The sequence below is a fragment of the Pteropus medius genome, unplaced genomic scaffold, assembly GCF_902729225.1.
Source record: "Pteropus medius unplaced genomic scaffold, Ma_sr-lr_union100, whole genome shotgun sequence".
In the NCBI taxonomy this organism is placed as follows: Eukaryota; Metazoa; Chordata; class Mammalia; order Chiroptera; family Pteropodidae; genus Pteropus; species Pteropus medius.
In genome coordinates this window covers 48,501,334-48,523,621 of record NW_024340849.1, presented here as the reverse complement: position 1 = coordinate 48,523,621, position 22,288 = coordinate 48,501,334, and the positions used below count along the sequence as shown (strand labels likewise).

Genomic DNA, 22,288 nt, shown 5'->3' with positions numbered 1-22,288 from the left:
TAGCTATAGAAGAATTCTTCTTGCAATTTTCATATTAATTACCTATAAAATCTAAGGGTATATCTCTAGAGAACTAAAAGAACATTCTCTCTTAATATTCTACCAGTGTAAACAGTTCCTAAAAAGAGTGAGGCAATGAATAGCTGAATGAGCTCTCTGTAAAGGATTTGATATTTTTATTGATAACTTGTCAAGTGCTAGTTTATGGTTAAATATAGTTAAATGAATACATTAGGTCCTGAAATACCAAAGCTGGGTTTCTCTATAGGGGAGACATTTGTAAGCAATATTGTTGAGTTCTTTAGTTGTTGAGATCTACATAGAGGCTCCTAGGGCTCCCAGACACATAGGCCCATGCATTCCTGGCTTGTTCTTAGATCTTGTCAACTAAAGAATAGCTATTTTCAGTTAAAAATAATACATGGTTTCTTCTAATAATAAAATTCAAAGTTAAGACAGATCCAAAATATAATATGAAGAACACTACAATGCTCATGCTTTAAGAAATTCAAGTACTGCCCTTAAATTAAACACAAGGAATACTTGGGTATTGCAAAGTCAAAAGTTTTTTTTTTTTATTTTCTTTTTAAAATTTGTACTGACCATGTTTAAGGCTTTTGAAGAATGCTATACTTATTCAAAGTAAAAAAAAAAAAAAAGGTCCCATTTCACATCTTTGAAAATGTGTTCCAGATTTTTTCTAGTGTGAAATTTAGTTCCACTATTTTTGCTCGAACTTATTCTAGCATTCATGAATCTCACAGTACTATGGTTGTACACTTTGTTTTTTCTTTGATGAGCTTCAGTTTAAACCAGGGTAGCAGCAGCATTCACGTTGTGATAAAATGGTACTAGTAAATTTACTTAACAGTAATTTATTTTAAGTATGACTTAAACAACTGACTAATGCACTGATACCTTAGAGGTACCATTTATAAGATTTTTTTTTACTTATTAGATTTTATTACCCTAATTTTTACCTTTGACATGATCAACTATGTATAGAGAATTTCTTATAATTGAATTAAATATCAGAGGGGCAATTAGGGTGTTTGTTTGTTTGTTTGTTTTTAATCCTAAACTGATATCCCTTTGTACCTAAAGAGTATTCCTTTCCCTTACTTTTCTGAATTTTTATATTTTAGGAAATTCAGCCAAAACCTGGTTGCTCAGCTTTGGTACTTTGTAAAATGTGTTTACTTTGGGTTGTCTGCTTACCAAATCCGCTGTGGCTACCCAACACGAGTCCTGGGGAACTTCCTCACAAAGAGCTATAATTACGTCAACCTCTTCTTGTTTCAAGGGTAAGGATACTCTACGTTGTCACAGTCAGTGACACAAGGGAGGCTGGCAATTGAAAGGCATTTTGTTTCCTACAAAGGGGAAGTAACAAGAAGAGAATGAATGCCGATGTACAGCAATATAAGATCGTTATGGAACTCTTAAAATGTTAAAAGAACAGATATGCCTCTTGGAATACCTTTCTATGTGTAGTTGCCACACACCTAGCCAGGATGTTGTTTTAGGATCATTCATGTGGGTTAATTATCTGTTTCTGTATCCTGCATAATTACTGTGGTAATATTTGGGATGAAAAATTGGGATACATGATCCTTAAGTATTAATATATTTCAGGGCACAATGGAAGAGAATATTTAGAGCTTGGACTTTTCCAAAATGCCTTCAGAATTTTGCAACTACAATAAGTCTTTTTAATATCCATTAAAAAGGGCCATTTATCCCCGCTAACATCAACCTGAATGCCACATAACTTGCTTATTCTTGATAGTAAGTTAGCTGCTCAAAGGAGAGGTATAGCTCTTACATATGAGAATTTCATTGGTAGCATCTCCTCTCTATTTCTTCAGAAATTAGACCATGGCATAAAGAGTCAGGCTGCTCCTGACATAGCTGGCTTCTAGTTAGCACCAGACATAGGGACTGGTGACTTAGTCACAAAAGAGGTGTTGAGCATGCTCAGATGTTGTGAACCTCCCTATGTGGAACAGTGTTTCACTTAGTGCAGTCTGGTAGTGGGAGGGTGGGTGGAGAGATGGCTTATATTTATTCAAGGGGTTGAATTAATGCTCTCTTGACAATGCTGAGTAGCCTAAGGGAGAATTCCAAGTGGTAACCCAAGCTGCTGTGAGGGCTCTGGGATGAACCCAGGCCATCTAGTCTGAAGAAGTTCTGTGTTAGTAAAGAAACAAGGAACAGTCCCTAGACTCAAGAGGAACCCAAGTCAGCCCATTCCCAACCGAAATACAAGAGACTAAGTCAGAATACCATTAGCCTTCATCATCTAGTAAGTCCATCAGCTGTGAGCCCTACTGTGTGCCCTCAATAACATGTCCTGTTCCCTCTGATGTCTCTTTTGCCTTCATCTTTCACTTACCAGGTGTATTGCCTTCCCTAGCTCATTCAACAGCAAAGCCCCCACAAAGTCAATAATCCTATGACCAACAGATTCTTGTAACATGAACAAATAAATGTTTCAAAAAGTTAAATTATGGTTATTTGCAGATTATATGATCTTATATAGAAAATTCTAAAGACTCACCCAAATTTTTTGAAACTAATCAACTAATTCAGTAAAGTTGTAGGATATGAAAACAACATGCAGAAATCAGCTGTGTTTCTATATGCTAACAGCAAAACATCTGAAAAAGAAATAAAGAAAACTCTCCATATACAATAGCATCAAAAACAATAAAACACAGAAATAAATTTAACCAAAGAAGTGAAAGATCTATACAATGAAAACTATAAGATTTTATAAAAGAAAAGGAATTGAAGAAGACACCTTCAAATTTATTTTAAAAGGGAATTCCTGCTTGTTAAGACCATCAGCAAAAAAAAAAAAAAAAAAAAAAAAAAAAAAAAAAAAAAAAAAGAAAAAAAAAGAAAAAGAAAAGAAAATAGAAAGGAATGGAAAATAGCAATCCATTTATCAGACTTATAATGAAAAGCAGTGTATCCCAAGTTGGATTTTACCATAAGGGTCACTGTGAGAATTTTTCCTAAGTCATAAGGGCTAAAACAATAAGGAAGTACATGAGCCCCCAGAGTTGGCTGGGTATTGGGGGCCATCCCACAACTACTATCTCTCTAACAAGACATGGTTTCTGCCAGGTTCCGCCTCGTTCCTTTTTTGACTGAGCTGAGGGCTGTGATGGACTGGGTGTGGACAGACACAACTTTGAGCCTCTCCAGCTGGATCTGTGTGGAGGACATCTATGCTCACATATTCATCCTAAAGTGTTGGCGGGAGTCAGAAAAAGTAAGCCAATAAAAATGCCTTATCCTTATTTGTTTCTCTTACATGCAGGCTAGTTATAAGATTAATGTGAACTTCTGCAAGTTTTGTGGCCAAATAAACAAATACAAAGGCAAAAACTACTAGGATCTATAAATGTCCCATTGTTTTCCACCCCATTAGAGTTGCAAATTTTGGAATCAATGCTGTCTTAGTCAGCGATAGTATCCAGATGTGTTCTTCTTTTGGCAACTGCATATTGTAGCTATTTTTAAAAGAAAAAAAATGATATATTGCTGTGTGACCCAATAATTCTTAAATGGCTCATTCAGGAGTAGAAAGAATATGATACGGTAGAGAAAAGTGGACTCAGGCTCACCCCTTGACACACTCCTTGATGAAAGACAATGTAACTGCTTTGTGCAAATATTTAAAGTGCAAATATTATTTTTGTAGATTGAATGTGGATAGAATTACTATTATTTATTGGATTTTTCAAAAGTTTAACACATGAAACAGAAGCTTGTTGCATAATAGCAGTAGAAATATTTAAGCAACATTAGCTGACATGGTGTGAAATGTCTTCTTTTTCTCATCTCATTATTATCGTCTTTGGACAAGTCCCCTCTAGTCCACATAATTTCTAATGTTTTTGCAGTTTTCCTGGGGATTTCAGCTTTATAGTTATGGGGCCTATTGTACTGCGGCCTCTGTGTTTGTGGGGCTTATGGAAGTGAAGGAGATGAGGCTGGCAGTATATTTCAGATCATATTAGCTTGTCTTGATTTTTAAGGAGTAAAAGAATTGATATAGTGACAGAGACTATGAGAGCCGATCTCATATGAATATTGACAGTAGAAATTGAAGTGGCAAAGGGTCTGGAAATCATAACATATGAGGAAAAATAGAAAGAAGCAAATATTGTTCAGTCTGAAGTAGAAAAAATGGGGGAGACCAAAAAAAGAGCTGTTTTTAACTTTTTGAAATATTGAAAAATAGATAAAAAATTCAAATTAATTTGTGAGATTCAAAAAGATAGTATTAAGACAAGTAGGCAAAAGCTCCAGTAAGTTTCAATGGAACATAGAGAACTTTCTAACAATCAAAGCTACCCCATTACAGATTGACTGCCTCAGGAGATGGTTGCTGAGAGGTACCCACATACACACAAAGTCACACAGAGGAGAATTTACATCGTGAAACTTCTGTGTGAGAAAGCACTAGGTCTGCTTCCAGCTCCTAGAGCCATTTATTAAACAGGTTTTAAAGCAATTGTCTGTTGCTGCTAAAAATCTACCTCAAAACTTAGTGGTTTAAAAGTAACAACCATTTTATCTGCTCACAAACTATGGATACTATGGGTCCATAGTTTGGGCTGCTTGCTACTGGACACTCTGGCCTGGGATCATTCCTGTCACTGCCATTTTGAAGGGACCAAGTATAGGCAATGGAAAGGCAAGAGAGAGAGAGTCAGCTCAAAAGAGAGGCAAGTGAAGAGGATCACTTCAGAATGGAGAGGATCTGAACAACTTTCAGATGGTAAGGAAAGGACCAGTAGAAAAAAGTAAAGTAAAACTTCTTAGCATCAGAGCCAAAAGAGGAAGGTCCAGATGAGGGCCTAGAAAGCACGGACTCAGAGGCATGAATCAACAAGTTGATAGTGGCAAAGAGGAACAACCATCCTACAGAAAGTTGGAGAAAGAGAGACGGTCAGTGAACAAACTCATGCCCGATAGCCTGTCTTCTCCATGAAATAGATGAATGCATCTATCGAGAGCAAGAGAGATGGCATTCCAAGACCAGAGGCTGCCCAAAGGGCCCCAGAAACTATGGGATTCCTTTCTCTGGATGAACAGGAGAGGAGTTCTTAGAAGGGAGGGTTCTGAATCAGACCTCACATGACTGTCCCTCACAAATATAGGACCACCTTGCATGTGAGCAGCTATGGCTGCTCCATTTGTGAGCTCATGTATGTTACTGCCTTTGAGGGAAACAGGTGACCATCTTCTTAACACTGTAGTGAGGCAGTCACACCCGCTGCCATCTACTTTATAAAGGACAGGGTCATTCTGCCATAGAACACTAGGCATTCCTGCCCAACAAAAGACTTGCAATTATCCTTTTTATTTTATCTTTAAGAAACAAAAAGCTTCATTTTAATGTATATCCTCTAGTTAAATATATACTTCTATCTTATGCTAAATCTATGGCTATTTAAATTACATATGGTAAAACATCCTGTGAAATTTAGATATCCCAGAGTAAGTATTAGGGCATCTAAACGAAGCTGGCACTAGTGTCCACTCTATCTTTTAAGAGACTGACATTACCAATGATGATCACTTGTCTGGTATGAAGAAGAAGAGTAAGCTTCTTTTAAAAGTAACTTTTCTTGGAAATTATTCCATATTAAATATAATATGTTCCTGGGGTTTTATGAATGTACTTTGTGAAGAAAGAATAATTTCCTAGAAGGCAAAATGTGGGCATAAGCACACACATTGCAGGCCACTTATTCCTAGTCATTTTTTTACAATAATTTTCATGCAGCTACTTCCCAAAACAGTTTAGGAAGCTGTTTGGAAATGTGGCAGGAACTGCAAACTGGAAATACGGTTAAGAGTTGAATTAACTAGGAAAGGTGTGATGGAGCAGCATAGGACAGGAAGGTGACTTCACTTTGAAATTGAAGGGAAAAGTAGCCTCCTAATTAGATAGAAGTCAAAAGTCTTGTCCCTGTTCTGCCCTGGGAAATGCATACAGGGGTGAGCAGGAGGAAGGGGAGAATGGGGGAGGGCCTGCAAAAACACTGGTCTTCAGGAGAGGAGCCAACACCATCCCACCTCAGTCAGAAGAGACCCAAACTGTTCTTGGCAAACGTAGATAAATCTCCTTTAGCCCACAAAACTCTACGTTATGTAATACTGGTGTGCTGTTAGAGTGGGTTGAGTGGCCCATTGTCTAAACTCGCCACATTGAGAAAATAATGAAAAAGCAAATCCATGCGTGTGTGAGTATATATTTCCAATTTTTAAATATTCTAGTTTTTCTTTCAAAATAGAAAAATTTTAAGCAACAATATCAAATTCCAGTGCAAAGATATCAAAATATAGTCTTTAATCTGAACCTCTCACAACTTTACAGCAGAGTCATTTAGAAGCAGTATCTCCTGTGCCCTGAGTGAATGGCGCTCTCCATACTGGCTCTGATCTGCCCTCCAGTTCTGCCCGTATGCTTGTTTCCAAGAGCATCTGCAGTGACCACTGAGTGTTAAAGTTTGTAGGGCCCTTGTGGCTGTATTTTTCAAGCCTCGGGGTGGTCTGCTGACTTCCAAACCTCTCTCTTAGCTTGTAACCTAGAGCTCAGTGCCTCCTGGTAGAATGTGGATTATTTTTCCTTACCGTCACCTACTAAAATGAGCACATCCTCCTGAGGGAGTGTGAGCCCCAGGATAAATCTCACTGCCAGGCTGGGGAGTAAGGATGACCTCCGTCTTATGTATATAGCCTAACTTCAAAGGTCATCCTGGAAGGAGAATAGGTCACTGAGAAGCAACATTTAAGCAAAGAATATGCATATAGAGCTTGAGCAGTTTTAACATCAGACAGCAAAGCTGGCTCCTTCTACCTCTCCTATAGCCTCTAAGACAGTGCTTAGTAGGTCCTTCATAAAGCAAATGGAAGTGATTCCAGCCTCTACCAAGTGCGCTGCTCTTATACAGGAGCATGTCCCTATGTGACACACACACACCTACCATCACCCCTAACCCTACCCCACTCGGCACATCACCGAAGCAAGGGCCCCTGTGGAGTCATGGCTACGAAGAGGGCTGGTCTGATCCTACAGATCTTATTGTATGACTTGAACAACATTGTTTTGACAGCATGTGGGGTGAATGAAGTTGAAAATGTTTTTCCATCCCCTAAAGGGGTGAAGGGTCAGTTGAAAGGCACAGCTTTTGAATATTCAGGAATTTAAAGTAAAATGTTTTTCTCCCACATGATCTCATAAAACCAGAGGCTTTATTCAGCAGAGTTTTTGATCCATTGGTCCTTAGGTTCATTACCAGCAAAACTCACAGAACAGTGCGAAGGAAGAAGTCACTTAGGTCTTGTTGGTTCCCCTTGGTACCATGATAGGGACCTGTAGGGAGCTTATTACAGCTTCACATCACTGCCTAACTTCGTCCCAGGTTAGGACAAGATTGTTCTCCCCACTTCAGAGCAAGCAGAGCAGTATCAGGACTATATCGAGTAACAACCCCATGGGAAGAGCACTTGTCCTCCCCACCTGTTTCTCAGGGCACAGTGGCCTGAGCCTTGTGTAAACTCTTCTGTTGCAGAGATACCCTCAGCCCCGGGGGCAGAAGAAAAAGAAAGTAGTGAAGTATGGCATGGGAGGCATGATCATCGTTCTGCTCATCTGTATAGTCTGGTTTCCTCTTCTCTTCATGTCTTTGATCAAATCTGTCGCTGGGGTGATTAACCAGCCCCTGGATGTCTCAGTCACAATTACCCTGGGAGGTTACCAGGTAATCACTGTGCACTTCCTCCAGGTCTCACCCACCTATCAGTACCTTACCTAATGTGGTACCCTTTCCTGATAACCACCTACAAGAGGTGTAGTTAGGTTTTGCCGATTCATATTTCCTATCTAAATTTTGACTGTTCAGCAAATATATGGTATTTTAAATAAGGTGCAGAAGACAGTGAAAGAATAGTTCTGTTCTGGTTTTGAGCCTAGAAATAATCAGTTCAAAAAGAGATCTCTGAGGCCAGTAGCCACAGGGTACCCAGTGGGTGACGTACTATGTAAATATTTTCCCTCTAACCCAGGATGCAGAGAAGAGCTCCAGATATTGACAACACTGTGCATCTTGTTTTCCAGCCTATTTTCACAATGAGTGCCCAGCAAAGCCAGCTGAAAGTTATGGACCAGCAAAAGTATAATAACTTTGTAAGAACTTTCTCTAGGGACACTGTAAGTAAATGTATATAATAGATCTCTAAGAAGATCTTCCATCTAGATGAGCTGTCTGGTTGTCATATTACTCACTACTTTGCTATGGCCTGTGTGTGGGTGGGCAGAGCTATTTAGAGATTATCAGTTGTACACAGCAGATTCCTGGCTATTGGCCACTTTGATAATCTAAGATATTATGTCTGTATTATTGGATGTAAATGTTAAAAAAACATAATTTTAATTCAGAACATTTTAATGTAAGCTCAACAAATATTGATCCTTATAAATTTTAAAACTTTTTAAAAATTGTGGTAGATAGTGATCCCTTTGACTGGCGGGTCTAATCTGGTAATCTATCCTAAAGAAGTAATTTGAAATATGGAAAAAGCACTATGTCGGTACCTACTTCTGATAGCACTCTCTGTATCAGTGAAAACTCGAAGCAACTTGAGATATCAACCATTAGGGACTGGTTAAATAAGTCACCACAGACGTATGAAGTGAATTTGATTAGCACTGGCTTCCCTAGGGTAGCTGTAATAGAAGGGGGCTTCCACTTTATATTTTATTTACATGCTATGTTATCTAACTATTTTTCAAGCAACTTGTAATAATAAAAAAAAATCATTACAATTTTTATGCATAGCATAAAAATTTCTCAAGGTAAAACGTAAATGAAAAAGGATATAGACTTTTTAATGATAAAAAAGTAGATACACATCTTCTACTGCATAAAACAGTGATGATGTTCCAGTGGCAGAGACGTGCCTGGTGGTATTCTTTTCTCTACACTCCAACTTTTAATAATAAGGTAACACAATTTTTCATGATTAAAATTTGCTTTACAAATAATATTTATTTAAAGAAAGCGATTAGGCAAACAGAAGCTTTTCTTTTTTGTAAAATTGTCAGCCTATCACACTGTCAAAACTAACCTTGAGGGCTGAGCAACTGTGAGAACAGAGCCAGGATGTCCTGTGTAGATTAAATTTGATTCTCTCATGAGAGGGACAATTCCTCTTAATGGGAAGGAAAAAAGACATTAAATCATATAATTTTTCTTTACTGTTTAATTGGAATGATTCCACAGCTGTATTGGTGTGGCAGCATCACCCCTGGGAGCTGCCTGTATCTGTGGGCAAGGGAACAAAGTCAGTGCAAAGGAATACAAAGACAATCTCATATAGAAATTTTTCTTTAATAGGAAGAAATCCTCTCTACACAGTCAGTTAAAAAGAAGAGTAACAACTTTCTTTATACATCACCATGTATATGATCTATTTATGCCTGTGTATTTGTGTGCATACAGGGTGCTATGCAATTTCTGGAAAATTATGAAAAAGAAGACATAACAGTAGCAGAACTGGAAGGAAACTCAAATTCTTTATGGACCATCAGCCCTCCCAGTAAGCAGAAAATGATAAGCGAACTCACGGACCCCAATAGTAGCTTCTCTGTTGTTTTTTCATGGAGTATTCAGAGGTAGTTACTGTATTTCCATGCATAATTTTCCCTTTCCCCAGTCTAACCTCGGTGCGGGGTGGGGTTGGGGCATAGAAGGGCAGAAAAATTAAATAAACGTGGGTCTTAGTTCACTTTGCATCTTGGAGACATGCATTCAATGTATGGCGAAAATTTTTGTTTATTAAATAATGGTTGGCCTGAGAACCATTGGCAAAACTGAGGACTTCTTACTTTTCCTTTTTTCTACTAACTTCACTTTTAAAGAGAGGTTGGCGATGAGTTCTGTAAACAAGAGCAAGAAGTAGAGAGAAAAGAAAGAGGGTGATGACTCATAGAATGAAACAGAGTCTGGGTGTAGCGTAAGATTTCCCAAAAAGGTTGGAGTTTGTTCTTAATAAAGAAAGTGCAGCCTCTAAAACTCCAACTTCTCACTTGCATATCTCCAACATTGAGGTGGAGGGGCCCTAGCAGATCTTTTCTCCAAGTGTTCGGTGCGAGAGCAGCTTGGCAGAGGGGAGAGATGAGGCAGATTTCACCTGACCTGCATCAATGGACAGCAAGCAGCTGCTACTTTACTTGTTTAGACAGAGCGTGTCTCAGGAAATGTACGTACATCCGAAAGCCTGACATGTTAGTGAAGTAGTTCCAGGGTCTCAACACAGTCTACCAGATGATTAGCTTAGTTTCTTTCATCACAGTCTTGTGACTCGGGCTCTATACAAGTTTATTTGTCAGTCAAGTTTTTGGTTCACTTGGGTCCACAGTTCCAGCTTCTTTGATGGAATTAAGAAAGAATCATGACAGGTACAGAAGAAAACCTTGCAGAATCTAAACTGAATTCACAAGGAAATAGTAAAGAAATATTTTGAAGAAAATAGTTCGAAACTTAAAGAACTCTTTTAATCTTATTTTCTCCTTTTAAATGTTCCCAATTCCTCACATGGAATTCTGTACTGCCAAAAATGTACTTCTTAGCCTTTCTTTGTAGAGCTACCAAAAAAATAACAATAATATTAAAAATCAACTTCTGATTGAACATTCCTTTTATAATGTGGATTCTATTAGTTACCATGAAGACCAACTTTATTGGATTAATATAAAGAATGTTTTGGAAATTTGTATCAGAACATCATGACAGTTTCTCTTTTGGTCAGCAGACTCTGCTTCCTCACCTGCCATCTGTTTTAAAGGTGTTTGTGACCTCTCTGGGTTTTACTAACTTGGTTATCTAAAAAGCTGGACAGAAAGGTGAGGTGGACAGAAAGGGTTAGGGTTGGCAATTGTGAACCCAGTGAAACCTTGGTGAGGTTAATAAAATTAAGTCAAATGAGTTTTTAATTTCTCTTCCAGACTTGTGAATAATCATTGACATTGAGTTATTTTTTTTTCCTCACAGAAACATGAGTCTGGGTGCAAAAGCAGAAATAGCAACAGATAAGCTTTCTTTTCCTCTTGAAAATACTACACGAGAGAATATAGCTAAAATGATAGCTGGCAACAACACAGAAAGTTCAAAAACACCAGTGTAAGTTGATTGTTTGTTAATATAGCTTTAATAGATGTGTGTATCTAGTAAGAAATTTCTATCTACAAATTCATCATGTATAAAAAATACAAATTTCTTTATCCTTTGATAATTCGAGTGAATTTCTATTTGGAGGTCTCATTGTGCTGGATTAAAGAGACTCTATTCTTTTCCCGATCACTCTCTGTCCACCTAGCCATGGAGTCGCTCTCATCTCTGAATAGTAAGCCTTGCTGTTATCTTACCTCAATTGCCAAAAGCCAGGGAAAGACCCTACAAGACCCCTTTTCTACTATTACTCCTTCCCCAGGGTCACTGAATGCCTGAAGGGGGCGAGGGGGAAGACAAGGGGTAAACAGAAATTGAAGGAAAAATTGTATCTTAATGTATTATCCTTCCATATAAGTACTCCATTTCAAACACATCCAAACTGTAATGTTTAGATTCTAATATGAAAACTAGCAAGAGATAAAAGTGCCATTGGTCTAAAACTGCTAAATGAAGTGTTTCAGATGTCCACCAGCATTGCCCAGTTCTGTCTTCCATTCTATCCTGGACTCATTTTATGCATCGGATATAAGAACCGCCATGATGCAGCCCTCAAACATATTCCTGACTCGGATATTCTTTGTTAGTCACTAAAGTTGAAAGGCTTTTGAAGATCGTCAAATCCTCTCCCATCACTTCTCAGATGCAAAAACTGGTCTAGAACAATGGAATGACCTGCTCAGTTCACCCAGCTCATCCCAGCATAGGTAGAATAAAGTCCGGGTCACCTGTCATCAACTCAGACTTCACTCTTATCACTAGATCAGTTCATGCATTCCACTTGATTAGAGATACTTTTGAAATCCTAAAAATTAAAATTAAAAGAGCACTCAATGTCACTGCTATGAATGATAGTCTCCTAGCAAGAAAGACAGCCACTTGCTTCAGAAACAGTCACAGGCATGGGAAAATCTCTGGCAGTCCTGAAGCCATTACCTGGCTTGTGTATAGTGTTTACATGAGCATTTGGATAGAACCTGGTGAGTTTTTTTTTCCAGCTTCAGAGAATTTTGATTATAAAGAAAATCCACAAATTATGATGACTAGACATTATATGAAGGCTCTCATCATTCTCTGTTTGCTATAACATCAAAATAGCAACAAAAATGTTTTATATGGGTAAAACAATTAAAACTTAATTACTTTTTTTTTCTTAACATACAGGACTATAGAAAGGATCTACCCATATTACGTGAAAGCACCTAGTGACTCTAACTCCAAACCTATAAAGCAACTTTTATCTGGTAAGAATGAGAAGCAATCATTTCAGAACTTTTTTTAATCCTTCTTTGATTCGACTTCCACAGTTTGCATTTTCAGCCTTCATCAAGCTACTTTTCAGTTCTCTTTCTCTATGTAACATGACTTGCAAGAAGCACAAGTCTCCTGGCTGTGTTCACTGGCCACAAGAATCACTCACTAACCCAGGAGCCATGTTCTTCATTTTCTTTTTACGTTGATATAGAACCTGATTGACTTAAATTCACATTTAGTGACTTATGTTACTGATTAATCATTCTGTTTACTTGTTTCTATCATCAGCCGTATCTGTGGCAGAATACTGCCTCATACAGTGTAAAATGTAAAGACTCCACAACAAGAACAATGAAAAGATAGCAGGAAATGTACTAGATTCAGCCTATGGGTGACTAAGTATCAAGCAGTGCTCTAGGGACTGTATTTTCCCAATACAACTGTGATGGGAGTGAATTGATGTTTTTGATTTTTTTTTAACAATCAAGCATTGTTTGACTTAATCAATTACCTGGACCGGAGTAGCTGTGTACATCTGGTCAAGGTAGAAGGACAATGCAGTATCCAATTCATGTTTATTCATTTGCCATCATCACTGTCACCAGGCTTTGCATGGCTCATGTTTAACTGGAAAGGTAGAGATGTAAGTAGTCAATTAGAATACTCCTGGAGAGAACCATAAATAGAGGCAGGATAGAGGGCCCAAAGGGCGAGCACTGGGCAGACCCCCACCTGCTGCTTTTCTTCTTAAAGAAGTATGTCTTGCAAAGTAATTGCAGGATGCACTGAGAACTTTGGTATTTCCCTTTCAATCCAGAGTAGTTCTAGAAATGTGCAGTCTGCGAGTACAGATTATTCAACAATTAGTTTTCCCCCAGCAGGTTGTTCCCTGCCATCACCTTCCAGAATGGTCCCAGCCGGCCAGCGGCTATTCCTTCCACTTCCTGCTGCTCCTTGGCAAAACATCTTATATTTTCATAGTTCCCTATCTTGTTCCCTTCAGATTCAAAGAAAGATGTGTCCTCTCTGTTTCCAAAGTCAGTCGTACCCTGTGCCCCAGACACCACTCCCTCCTTGCTTTCATTCCCGCAGCATCGTTTATTCATTTCCTCTTTTACAGGTCCTTTCCAGCTCCCCACATTGTCTTGTCTGCCTGAGAGTAATTTGAGGTCCAGCCTATGAAGTCCTGTTACCCAGACTGCATGGTCTTGGTGCTTTCAGATCCTGCCCACAGTAACCTAAGGCCTTATCTGATGAGCTTTACTGAGTTATCTTTAATCTTAACCACAAGGTATATTTAGCATAGGTCGATGGTTATCACCAGTTAATGGGTGAGGAAACAGGCTCAGTTGTGAAATACTCAGCTGTGTTTGTACAAGCAGGGTGTGGCAGAACTAGATTCAAACCCAGGCTTATCTGGGTCTATCTGGCCCTAGGGCCCGATTTCCCCTCTCAGAACTCTCTAGTCTTCAGAACCAACATTATTCCTGCTCCTGTGTATTCTGGTGGTTCACATTCTTCCTGGATAAGAACTTTATCTTTACCAGTCTCCTACTATTCCTCACTCTTTTTCATCTATCCATCCATGCATCCATCCATCCATCTAACAAACAGATGTTTGTTGCCAGGCATTGTCCTAGAATCCCATGACCTAGGAATTTAGCTTGAAGTAATGCACATATGGTCCCTCCCCTCACAGTGTTTGCAGTCTACCACCATAATTCTCAGTGCAGGCTCTATTCTTACTGGCAGGGGTGACCTCTTCTTAAAAAAACCTATTCATCATAACTCTAAGCTTTTTGTTTGCTCTTTTACTATTCTTTTACATTCACCCTATGTAATCATTGACCATTCATTATGGATTTTCAGAACTTTCAGAGCTTCATGCCATCAATCCTTCCTTCATCTCCATCTGCTGATGTTCTCACTCAGCAAAACTCAACTCAGAAGTCATCTCCTCTGGAAAGCCTTCATGGATCATACCAGAAGTGGTCTCTTCAAGCTAACATACCTTGTCAATGCAGATCCTATGGTGGTTGCCATATGCCCATCAAACGTGCTTGTGTACCTGACCTTTTCCCATTGAAATAAGGAAACATGCTATATGCAACTTTGTAACTCCTAAACATTTAACGGAATGACTTCCTCTTAGCAGACACTCAATAAATGCTGGGACTATAAATGAATCAGTCAATTCAATCAAGACTTGTTGACTTGGGTTTTTAAATATCTAATTTGTTGTTTGGAATTATTAGCAAAGATGCTCAGGTGATGGATCTCCCACACTGTCCCTTTGATTTGAGTGCCATGCACATGTAGCAACAGTGACCGACCTCTTTTGTGAAAAAGAGAAACCCCATACACACCTCGGACCCACTCTTCCTTTTCTACTTGCATTGTTAACAAGTCTACATGGACATCCTGGAATCGTATGCTATAAATAGTAACCAGGCTTTGCCATCCAAAGACTGTTGATTTGCATTAAATTCTAAAATTCTCATACTAACTTGATTTCATTTTTTTTCCTCTTCCAGAAAATAATTTTATGAATATCACCATCATTTTGTCCAGAGACAATACAACTCAATCTAACAGTGAATGGTGGGTTCTCAACCTGACTGGAAATAGACTGTACAATCAACATGTCCAGGCCTTGGAGCTGGTGGTCTTCAATGACAAAGTTAGCCCCCCAAGTTTAGGCTTCCTGGCTGGCTATGGGTAAGGATTCATTAATGGATTAACAGTTTCAAGAGTCTGCTTCTGTATCATATCAAGTTGAAGATGAGAAGCCTCTTATCTTCTTTAAATTCTCCACTTTTATAGATGAAATATTAAATTTCACTGATCCTTGGCCTATCATCTTAAAAAATGAGGAACCAGAGTCTCAAAGAATTCACAATGCCTTGTGTGAGTCACACCAGTTATGACAGGACTAGAAGCTGTATTTCCAGCTTTTTAACTATATGGCATAGTTGGATGCAATTCATAGGCATAAGTTTATCTCTTTAATGCTTAGATTTCCTTATGAATTTAGCAGACATGGAATCAATTAGAAATCACAGTTTTGGACAAGCCCAATGTTACCCTTTAACCACATTCCGATGCTGAAACCCTAGGACATGCACATCCCCTACACGCACAAGTAGAAAGTTTTCCCTTTCTTAGAATGAGCCTTTTAAGAAATCATTGTCTATATAAGTTTTATGATAAAAATGAATCTTGAGAAAGTGTTGTTAAAGTGAAAAGTGCTAGGTACAGAAAAAGTGCATATAGTACAATTGGATTTCTACCAAATATATTATGTGGTTTATGCATATAATTTGTGCAGTAAAACCATCTGAAGTTCATACAGGAAACTGTTAACATTGGTAATTTCCAAAATGTGAGATTTCAAAGGACTTTTATTTCTCAAGTTTTACAGTTCTATTACCCATTTTTTTAGAAAAAACATGAATTACTTTTCTTTATTAAATGTATTGGAGTGACACTGGTTAATAAAATTACGTAGGTTTCAAGTACAATTCAGTAATACATCATATGTATATTACATTGTCTATTAACTGCCCAAAGTTAAATTTCCTTCCATCACCATATATTTGACCCCCTTTACCTTAAATCACCTTTTTAAAAAGAAAAAAAAGCGAATGTTTTCACTGGAGGGAAAGCAATCTAAGCTTTGATAAGTTTATCGTAACTTCTATGTATTTTGAAGGAAAATGTTATTTTTTTATACATGTTTTTAAAACCATATTTAACTGCTAAATACAATTTCTACTTAATTTTTTTTCAGTATCATGGGATTATATGCTTCAGTTGTCCTTGTGATTGGAAAGTTTGTTCGTGAATTCTTCAGTGGCATTTCTCACTCCATCATGTTTGAAGAGCTTCCAAATGTGGATCGAATTTTGAAGTTGTGCACAGATATTTTTTTAGTTCGAGAGACAGGGGAACTGGAACTAGAGGAAGATCTCTATGCCAAATTAATATTTCTGTACCGTTCACCAGAAACCATGATCAAATGGACTAGAGAAAAAACAAATTGATACCTTAGGACACAGACTGCAAGTCAAGTTAACATTTGAATTGTTTTTAAAAAGCACAATATTCTCATAAGAGCTAAAGCATTTCTAGTTTGATGGAAATGATTTCTCTTCTGACAGGTGGCCCAAAGGGAGTTGACTTTTTTTTTTGCAGTCAAAGTTACATTGCAAGTTAAGCACTGATGAATTTGTAATTCCATTTCTCTGAAATCAGGGCTACTTGGCTTATATTTTAGTCAACAATATCTCGTATTCTGATGGACTATGTGAAGGAATCATTTATGTGTCTCCTCCCTCAGAGAACAGAAGAGAAGAAAAAGTAAGAAGGAAAAACGCCATGTTTTCCTGTGGAGGGACTACGCCCTTCCTGAAGAGATGCTCTAATGCAATAAACAGTGCTCTGTCGCCAATGGGGAAGCTGCTGTGAGGAAACCAAATGGGCCTCAACACACCCCAAATATGCAACAGCAATAGGAGGCTGAATACTCCTAAACATATTCTGGGAGGGAAAGAGAGGGAGCTGATGACCCACGAAGATGCCAGTGGATGGATAAGCCTCATTCTAAGCAAAAAGATAACATTAGTGTCACTCTTACTGCCTTATCTTAACTGAAGACTAATAAAAAATTTTTTCCATTAAACACCAGTGACTTCTCAGGAAAAAAAAAAAAAGCAGCAAAATAGATATGTGGACACTGACTTTGTTGAGGCCTAACTAGTGACTCTGATGGTGGTGGCTGTTCAGCTGCAGCGAGTAACTGTTCCGGGTGAAACACAGACATGAGGAAGAAAGATAAAAAATGCCACCCAGCAAATGTGGAATGCTTTGACTTTGTAACTCTTTACTAACTGAGGTCATGAGCACTCTTCTACCTTCCCCATCTCTCAACACGCTTTTTCCCATTTTGATGATTTAAGGCAATGCTTTTTCCAGTATGTGACATTTTCCTTCCTGTTTTTCAGGTATATCAAAGAGTTTACATATTCCAATTCACATTTTTACATCTGAGACGGGTTTTTTTAAGTTCATAATTATGAAAGAAATATGTATATTGAGCTTGGGGAAATTGAAAAAAAAGGCCTTTTCTTAAATTATTATTATTGATAATACAACCTCTTCATTAAATAACAATGTAGCATGGAAATTTATGACTGAAATGTAGTTTTCATTCCATAGTAAAATACAGTTTCTGAGAAGAATCATTGAATGGACTAGAATATATCAAAAAAAAATGATCCTATATAGTTTGGGTTCAGGACTGACTTGAAATAAAGCACATCTTGCAAAGTCATTTTAAGAATACTCTTCATTCTGCCTTTTTTTGCATGGGATATGAAAAGTGATTGTTTTCAATATTGCATACACACAATTTTTAAAAATCTGCTGAGATCAGAATCCTTGTCGGTTTTATTGGTTTTTTTTTTTTTCTCATGTAGGTGCTCTATGTGAATAATATAAACAGAAAACAACTGGTAATCAATTAATTTCCAAAGAGGAAAGTATTGCACCGAATATGGAGCTTTAAAAAAAAATAGCAGAGTTTAAATGACATTCAGTGTTTTTTAGAGAATTAGTGCATATTTGTTCAATTGTGAAAGCCAGCGTACTTCCAGCTCCCTGAAATAAACCGCTTCAATCACTGTAACAATAAACTCAGACCATTTAGGGAACCCTTTGGCCCATGTTCTGATTTCCCAACAACAGGAAGAATCACAGTGCATTCTTCTGGTTCTGAATTCTTTCTTTTTTCTTTTAAAAATGTCAGCAGGAAATTTCCAGAGAGCGTGTTATAACACATTTAGGAAAGAGAAAAGCAGAAAAATGCTCCCAAGAAAAAAGTGTAAAGGTCAAAATATACCAGAATAGTAATATTCCTCAAGGAAACTATATCCAGGTTTCAATAAAAAAGCCTCCCGGTGTGTAAGGAGGAAAGTGTAGAAGGAAATATATAAGATTAACATACAGAAAATGTAGGCAAGCGCACCTTCCCGGGAGGCATGAGCTGCAGTGGAGCTGGAACAGAAGATGAGGCAGCCTGGCTTCTAGTCCTGGCTCGGCCACCATTGGGCTGGAAATCCAGGCCAGCTGGTCACTGTTCTCTCCAAACTTCTTATCTGACAACATGAAGGTATTGTCAGGCTGTCACCAGCCACATTCAAAGCTTCAAATAATACCTGCCCTGGCCCAGTAGATGACCCTTATGAAAGCAGATTGTCACCTTGGACTGAGTTCTCTGGAGATAGCCTCTGAGATGGATATTGTGAGAAGGGCCCCAGAAGTTACACTGATCACAAGGAAGGCAGGGTTAGGCAGAGGGACAAGATTGCCTGGTCATGCAGCTGCAACTGAGCTTCACCCAACCCTTTGGAAACCTTAGGAACTGGGGTAGCTCTTCTTTGTCCTTAGCAAAGGCATCGGCCACCCCCTGAGCCACCCCCTGAGTGGGGCTCCATCTCTGAGGAGGCATTCCCTGCGGCTGGAGCTTTCTGCCTCCAAGGGCACAACATGAGCACGGGCATGTGGGCATGCAGAGGGTATCTGGGAAACTGCAGTGTCCATCACCCTCTCTGCCCATGGGCCACTCAGACCCACTTATAATAAGTGAAGGTCATATTTCCATTACAGAATAGGAGTAAGATGAAAGAGCTCCAGCCCCTGTTGCTGCAGCTGGTTCCAAGGCATGTATGACACTCATCATCCATCCACTTCACCCCCCATTCTGGATCCCTGTCTTCCTTGCCGAATACCCTGCTCAACAGGCAAAGCCAGACCCTCAACCCTAGGATTCTGGTGTCCTGAGTATCAGCCCTCCTCAACTCACAGCTGCTGCACTGACCTCTGTATCATTCAATCTGGCCTGGACCACCACTCAGTCTCCAGAGATCCCTGAGCACCAACAATTCCTCCCATTCCCACTGAGTGACAATAGTCCTCCTCTTTCGCATGGCCTGGAGCAGCCACACCTGTCCATAAGGTGACCCCTTCCCCTGACAGAACTGTGTTATTGTCCTTCCAATTTAGTCATCCATTCTGAAGTAGTTTCTGTTTTTCACTAATTTTCAAATTCTGGTTTCTAATATTCCTTACTGTCTTCTATTACTTTCTTCATATATTTCAGTTTATTTTGAAATATTGATTGCCATTTTCAGCCATTTGTGAACATATCTTTCTGGTAAACTTCCTCACCTCCAAGGACCTGATTCTACTCCTTCTTCTTTTTTACTGATAGGAATTTGGTATTGGATTAAAGCAGAGGTCTTTTCTGTGGCTCCTTTGTGTGCGACATTAGTTTTCCTAACTTTCGTTGGAGTAGGAGGACAGCAACTCTAACTCCAGGCCTCTGGAGGTCCCTCCTCTGGTTCTGAAGTGTCACAAATATACCTTTCCTTTCTGAACCCCTACTTTGTTCTCCCCACTCCCTTTATATAGGCCCCTCTTCCCAATAGCAACCATTCTGCTGCATCTCTATTCCCAGAAGCTTCTCCTTCATGTAGTCTGGTCCTGGGAGAGAGCATCAGTCAGTTAATTTCAAGCATCCAGCCCCTTCAGCCCATGCCCCAACACCTTGTGCACAGTCCCCTCCCTGAGTATCCAGGGGTCGATGTCGTCACTGTGGCTCCTAATCCCAGCTCTGTTAGACTACCGACTACTTCTCCCTTCTTCCTCCTGCATGGACGAACATGTCTTATTGCTGCCACAGACACTGTAGGATTTGCCCTTACTAGCCCAATTCTCCCCCCGGGGTTTTTTTGGAGATGGAGAGGGAATATGGAGTGATTGAAGAAGCATTCAGCACAAGGTTGCTACTGCCTTCACCTTCCCTAATTCCTCTAAACATAGTCTTTCAACACAGTAGTCATCGGGAAAGGATACTGTTATTTTCACAATTAGAGATATTAAACTTAAATGACATTGACTGCTTACATTAATGAATTATTTGGTCTGAAAGTGCTTTGGTGCAGTTGGTGTACACAAATGATTGCTTCTCAGAGACTGCATTGTTTGGAATGACAGCTATTTTTTAATAAAATATTTTAATTAATGCATTACTTTAAGCTGTAAGTATCTATAGTTAGTTATGTTCCCATGTATTTTATTGCTCAAATTTGACTATTTTTCATCTATTTTACTAGTATTTTCAAAAAGTGGTTGGTAATTTTCTCTACTGTTTATTTGCCTTGTAGTTTATAAATTTCTGCTTCTGCCTTTATTATTTCTTCTTTTACTCCTTTGTGTTATTCTTTATTCTTTTGCTAATTCCTTGGGTTGAGTACAGAGCTCATTATTATTCTTTTCTAATGTAAACATCTGAAGCTATATACAGGGTGTCCCAAAAGAGATATAAATGCTCTACACTTATAGAAATCATCATATAAAAGTTTAACTTATTTAAGTATTGTACATTTTTTCAGATTTGTGAATTTTGAGTATTACATTTGTTCTTTTAATTCTGCATGTGTTGGGATGGCTTCTCCCAGACAAGAAGACTCTCACTCACTCCCATCTCCATCAGACCTCTAGCCATGGGGTCAGAGTGGAAGGTCCTGCGAATTCTTGTTTTCTGAATCTGCAAATGCAGTCCTTTCAGTTCCTGCTGCTCAGTTTTTGTAATTGGAGAATTGACTGGGATCACTAGTGGTTATTTCGAATGTAATAAGAAAGATATCAGTATCTTATAATGTTTAATTAGTAGCCTTTACAGTGTTGCCTTTTCTGTTTATTCGCACTTCTAAAACTGTTAAAGTTTAGTTCTGCAGTAAGACTTGGGACCCCTTATGCTTTCTTTTATGGAAGACTAAGCTCTATACTAGAAATTGTCACAGGTAGGGTTTCATAGCATTCCAGAAGGAAGGCACATAGTTATGGTGGAAGTGGGAGCAGATACAGTGAAGAAAGGAGAGGGAGGGTCTTGGTGGGAAGTTGTGAAAAGACACAGAGGAACTTCTGATATCGTCCCAGGACTCTGGAACCAGCTGCTAACTTAGTTTGTTTAAAGTGCCCAGGGAAAGCCAAATAAAACAGCTCCTGGCCTTTCCTACCCAGGCCTTCACTCCATCCAAGGGAGCCCATAAAAGATTACTGGAGACGTGTGTGGGAGTTTCCAGAACAATAAATGGAGAAGGAGAAGAAGAAATACTCAATTACTACTGGCTCTTATTATGTGCAAAACCCTGTGCTAAATACATAAGGAATTAGAGACATAAAAATATCTTAGATACCGCCCATGGCATACGTGAAGCCGGGCTTAATTCATTTCCCCCAGGAACCCCATGGGCTAGCATACCCACTCCACTGAAAACTCCTTGTCTTCAGCTCTGTCCTACCTTACCAAGTCCTGGTCAGTCAGTCCTCTACAACACTGCTGATGTGAGCACCCCCACATGTCAGATCTTGCTAAGACCCTAGATTCCCAAATGCTTTTTGGTATATTTGTGTCAGGGTAGATAATACTGAACAATTTTTCATCAATCCCTTCTCTGTGCCTCCCACAATATTTCTTTCCCAGGCTACCAAGTTTCTGGCAGGGAAATGTATGCTGAGACATACCCTTTTCCACAGGAAGGCCACTGAATTTCTCAAGTAATGGGAGAAGGCAGGTGATTGAGGTGATTTTCCCCCTGCACCTCACCAGGCTTTCTCTCAAGCCACTTGGCTCTGAGGCCAGGGGCAAGATGGCTGCAAAACCTTGGGTATCCTAATAAGTATAGAGTGTGAGAGAACATCCTGGGTATAAAGTG

The 22,288-nt window shown here is 38.9% G+C and overlaps 1 protein-coding gene across 7 annotated transcripts in view; it reads left to right on the top strand.

The window, feature by feature from the left end:
* PIEZO2 (piezo type mechanosensitive ion channel component 2) overlaps window positions 1–20,760 on the top strand; it is a 382,528-nt gene extending 361,768 nt beyond the window's left edge. For 5 of the 7 annotated variants that reach the window (XM_039845973.1, XM_039845987.1, XM_039845963.1 and 2 more), the window contains 9 exons: window positions 1,146–1,304; window positions 3,133–3,280; window positions 7,599–7,787; window positions 8,144–8,236; window positions 9,528–9,700; window positions 11,079–11,207; window positions 12,420–12,499; window positions 15,044–15,227; window positions 16,300–20,760. In XM_039845973.1, coding sequence (XP_039701907.1) covers window positions 1,146–1,304; window positions 3,133–3,280; window positions 7,599–7,787; window positions 8,144–8,236; window positions 9,528–9,700; window positions 11,079–11,207; window positions 12,420–12,499; window positions 15,044–15,227; window positions 16,300–16,552 — 1,408 coding nt within the window. In that variant the 3' untranslated portion in view covers window positions 16,553–20,760. Of the gene's footprint in view, window positions 1–1,145; window positions 1,305–3,132; window positions 3,281–7,598; window positions 7,788–8,143; window positions 8,237–9,527; window positions 9,701–11,078; window positions 11,208–12,419; window positions 12,500–15,043; window positions 15,228–16,299 lie in introns of those variants that run through there. The other 2 variants (XM_039845996.1, XR_005649322.1) reach the window with 2 other exon arrangements.
* Window positions 20,761–22,288: the final 1,528 nt, after the last annotated feature.